At 37.5% G+C, this 4,806-nt stretch overlaps 1 protein-coding gene across 1 annotated transcript; it reads left to right on the top strand.

Moving 5' to 3' along the window:
* Positions 1-483: 483 nt before the first annotated feature.
* Positions 484-4,806, top strand: LOC124822734 (putative serine/threonine-protein kinase At1g54610). Its single transcript, XM_047294776.2, has 8 exons — positions 484-740; positions 869-1,271; positions 1,620-1,904; positions 2,020-2,337; positions 2,732-2,959; positions 3,232-3,332; positions 3,712-3,829; positions 4,152-4,806. Exons 2-8 carry the CDS (start codon positions 909-911, stop codon positions 4,473-4,475), a joined length of 1,737 nt encoding a protein of 578 aa, XP_047150732.1. The 5' UTR covers positions 484-740; positions 869-908; the 3' UTR covers positions 4,476-4,806.

Here is a 4,806-nt window from a genome sequence, read left to right as displayed (position 1 = left end):
TATATTCTATGATTGGTCCATGTTAGTGTTTATGATTATTATTATTGATTATGGAGTAATTTTGGACCAATAACAGAATGACACGATGTTAAAATATTGTCAAAAAAATGTTATGAAAGTATCATTATTCAAACAATAATGATCACATGGATTAGATGCAGCAACATATGGCAGACATGCACTCATTGGGATGTGTTAGCACTCCCATTCATTCATTAAACTCTGCAACCCAAGTTTTATTTTTCTTAAACAAGACACCAAATTCCTTCTCCTAACGCAATAAATAAAGTTACTAAATGTTTATTAATAAAGATTATCAATTACGGATTAATGGCCGTGCCTTAGGAGTTACGAAACATCCCACTAAATACCCGTTAATTTAGGACACACACATCACTTACGTACAATAATACGGTCTATGTATGTATGTTGTATGTATCTATACAAACATCTACGACTACAAAAACGGCTTCGTTTCTGTTCTGTTTGGGATTTGACTTGTGAGAATCAGAATGAGAAGAAGATCTCACTCTTTTCTTCTTGTCCCAGACCAAAAGTCCAAACACTGCGCTACACTTCCGAACAACACTCAATTTCACTTCTCTTTTTATTTATTACCCTAACTCAGAGGCCATTCATAGATTTTCATTTCGCTGTCCTTTTTCGCCCAGATCACTGAATCTTGCTGGAACTACTGACGTTTCTGGTTTCTCTATGTGCTCCAAGATTGTCGAAATCAGGTTTGATTTTGGTTTCGATTTTAATTGCTGATTAAAATCGTGTTCTCTCGTGCAGTGAAGCTTAGGTGCATTTGTCTTTTTTTTTTTTTAGATTGGATTAATTGGCGTGTTGATGATTGATTGTTTAGGTAATTGGGAATGCCGATGGATGGAGCTTAGATTTGAGGAATGGGGTGTGTGATTAGCAGGGAGGTGTCGAAGGGGATAATCTCTGAGGTGAAGGAGGAGAAGGGTTTGAGTGGTCAGAGTAAGAGGAAGGTTGATGGAGTGTCGGGGAGCAAGAGTGAGGTTGTGGTAGAGGTTCAGAATGGCGAGGAGAAGGAGAAGGAGAAGGGTGGTGGTGAAGGGGTGCAACGGCCTCGAGGCGAAAGGAGGAGATCGAAGGCGAATCCGAGGCTGAGCAATCTGCCCAAACATTTGCGGGGGGAGCAGGTTGCTGCTGGATGGCCGCCGTGGCTCACTGCAGTGTGTGGGGAAGCACTCAGTGGCTGGATTCCGCGAAAGGCAGACACCTTTGAGAAAATTGATAAGGTGTGTCTCAGGGTGTGTTTGTGTATAATTTGTGTGTACATATGCATTGCATTGTGATTAAGAAACGGAAAAGCATTTGTAATCATCAGTCATGCCTAATCTGGATGTGCTAATGTGGTTTGTTTGAAACTCATTGCTACAGATTATCCCATGTCCCCGGTGTTGTCAAAAGTGAAACTTATGGTTGACTGTTAATCTGTTTGTAATTTGCTGGTGGTAGAATTAACTGGAATTGAATTTGTGCATTGTTTGAGTGGATGGGATAAACTTGTGTAGTTTGGGTTCTTATATTTTCTTCTGACTATGATTATTTCTTCTCTTTGTTTCCTCTTTTTTCTTTCGTTTTAGATTGGACAAGGAACTTATAGTAATGTGTACAAAGCTAAAGACACAATGACTGGTAAAATTGTTGCCCTAAAGAAGGTTCGTTTTGACAATTTAGAACCTGAGAGTGTAAAATTCATGGCGAGAGAGATTCTTATTTTGCGAAGGTTGGACCATCCCAATGTTGTAAAGTTGCAAGGTTTAGTTACGTCAAGGATGTCCTGTAGTTTGTATTTGGTGTTCGATTACATGGATCATGATTTGGCTGGACTTGCTGCAAGCCCAGGAATCAGATTCACAGAGCCTCAGGTTAGACCAGGTTTGCCTTAAAAATTTAAGAATTACTTATCTCATTTCGTAATTGGTACATTTTCTTTTCAAAGGCTAGGATCTGATGTCCCCAAATACGGTACCCTCCTTGCAGGTAAAATGTTACATGCATCAGCTGCTATCAGGACTTGAGCACTGTCATAGCCGTCATGTACTTCACCGTGATATTAAAGGGTCAAATCTTCTTATTGACAATGAAGGAACACTTAAGATTGCCGACTTTGGATTGGCTTCTATTTTTGATCCAAACCATAAGCATCCAATGACTAGTCGTGTAGTAACCCTTTGGTATCGACCTCCTGAGCTGCTCCTTGGTGCCACAGATTATAGTGTGGGTGTAGACCTCTGGAGTGCTGGATGTATTTTAGGAGAATTATTGGCTGGGAAACCAATCATGCCTGGTCGTACAGAGGTAACAACTCACCTACAGGCTATATCATCTTGTTGGCTTTTCATCATTTCCCTCTTATTAGGTAATTCTATGAATGTGTCGTATAATATGTATACATTTGTGAGGACAGAAACTAGAGAGGTGCTGGGAAGATTATAAGGATATTAACAGTAATTTAGCTTCAGTCATGCAACATAGATCACTACCTACCAAATTGCGTTGTGTACAATATGTAAATAATTTTCATATCCTGTTTATAGAAAGATGCTTTCTTTTAATTGGCATACTATTAGTAGATCTTATGTTTTGATTTCTCTTGCATATTTTGTCAAGAAGATATATAGCCATTGTTGCATTTAATTTCATGGTTATAAAAAATCGCAATTGGATTTTTTCTAACACTTTTCTTGTACAGGTGGAACAACTGCACAAGATATACAAACTATGTGGTTCACCTTCAGATGAGTTTTGGAAGAAGTCAAAGTTGCCTAATGCTACCTTGTTTAAACCGCGAGAGCCATACAAGAGGCGCATAAGAGAGATTTTTAAAGATTTTCCATCTTCTGCTCTACCCCTCATTGATACACTTCTCGCGATTGATCCTGTAGAACGGGAAACTGCCTCAGATGCTTTGAGAAGTGAGGTGAGGTTTCTCAAAATTCCAGATCTTCTTGTTAAAATGCTGGTTTGTTTCTTTCAAATTTTGCACTGCCGTGTTTTTTATTTATAATTTTTTAAATTTTCACAATAAAGTGGGCCGTTGATCTTAAATTAATGTAATATACTTATATCTGTGTAAAAGTTGATAGAATGACCTTCATTCTAATTTATGTGTTTTTCCTGCTGTGTTTTTATTATCTTTTTAAATCAAACCCATGTACATTTACCTTGCCTGTCTGCTCCTGCATTTTGCAGTTCTTTACCACAGAACCTTATGCTTGTGATCCTTCTAGTCTTCCAAAATATCCCCCAAGCAAGGAAATGGATGCTAAACGAAGGGATGATGAAATGAGGAGGTATCTCTGCTATTAAGTTTCTTTTCTGCAAAACCAAAGTATATGTACACACACAAATATATGGTGAGAGAAATTGGAAGGAAAATAAGGCATGTGATGAGTAAATGCAATGTGTTGTTGGCCCTGATGCTGCTTAACAATTAGATTTTGTATTCTTTAGATTATTCATTGGCATTTGTAACCTTATACCATCTAACAAACACACCCTTTCAACAAGCACATACACAAAATATAAACCCCAGACTACGCTTACTGATATTTATAGTGGTTATCAGAGCGAAAATTTTCTTGTCTTTGTAGTTAATCTTTGCTAGTTATAATATAGCCATCCTACTGTGTTTAGTTATCTCTAAGATACTTCATCTATATGAATGTACAGACTAAGAGCTGCTGGCAAAGCTCAGGCTGATGGCCCCAAGAAGCATCGTACTCGTGATCGTGGAACAAAAGCTTTTCCTGCTCCTGAAGCCAATGCTGAGCTTCAATCGAATATTGATGTAAGTTTAATAATCACTAGTATACTAGAGATGCTTTGGTTCAGTTTATAAAACCACTGAATATTATATGCTTTGAGATTATTATCTTTTGCAAGAATGCTTAGCACAATGAAATGATTGAGAGTAAGTACTAAGGACAATTAGGATTTGGCAACAGAACTTTTTTGTCTCAGACTGGCTCAAATATCTGCCGAGTGCCAACAGTACCATTTTCAACTTTCCTTCTAATATCTGTCCTACTTTACAATAGAAAAAAATATATATATGAATGATTATGCATCCTGAGTTAAAAATATAGTTGATTAAACTTGTTGTGTAACAGAGAAGAAGGCTAATCACTCATGCAAATGCCAAGAGCAAGAGTGAAAAGTTCCCTCCACCACATCAAGATGGACAACTTGGTTTTCCTTTGGGTTCTTCCCATCATATTGATCCGGATACTGTTCCAACTGATGTCTCTTTCACATCAACCTCTTATACCTATTCAAAGGAACCATTCCAAGCTTGGTCTGGTCCCATTGGCAATGCTGCTGACATTGGAGTACCAAAGCGGAAGAAACACACTGCAGGTGATGCATTGGATTTATCAAAACCACAGAAAGATTCTCTCAAGGACAAGATTAAAGGAAAGAAAATCATAGCTTAGATATTAATACATTCTTATAGAGTCAATTAAGAATCTCCCTCTGCTACCTCATTTTTGGATGCATACAACTGCTGCGCAATGCGTTTTTTAAAAATGTCGTGCTGCTTCCTCATTCCTCGGTAAAAGTATAATAGCTCTCAGTTCTCAGCAAGGGTACAAATTACTTACACCCATCTTTACACCTTCATTTTCCCCATTTTTTATTTCTTGGTTTTTATTTCAATGAAATGAAAATTTTCTTTTCTGTTCAATCTGTTAGTATGATGAGAGAATTACTACTTTGTACATCGTGATTTATTTTTTAAAAGGAGTACCGTGTTAATATCTGAAA

This window comes from Vigna umbellata, chromosome 5 (assembly GCF_029865625.1).
Source record: "Vigna umbellata cultivar VRB3 chromosome 5, Vumbellata_1.0, whole genome shotgun sequence".
In the NCBI taxonomy this organism is placed as follows: domain Eukaryota; kingdom Viridiplantae; phylum Streptophyta; class Magnoliopsida; order Fabales; family Fabaceae; genus Vigna; species Vigna umbellata.
This window is presented reverse-complemented; position numbering and strand designations above follow the sequence as displayed.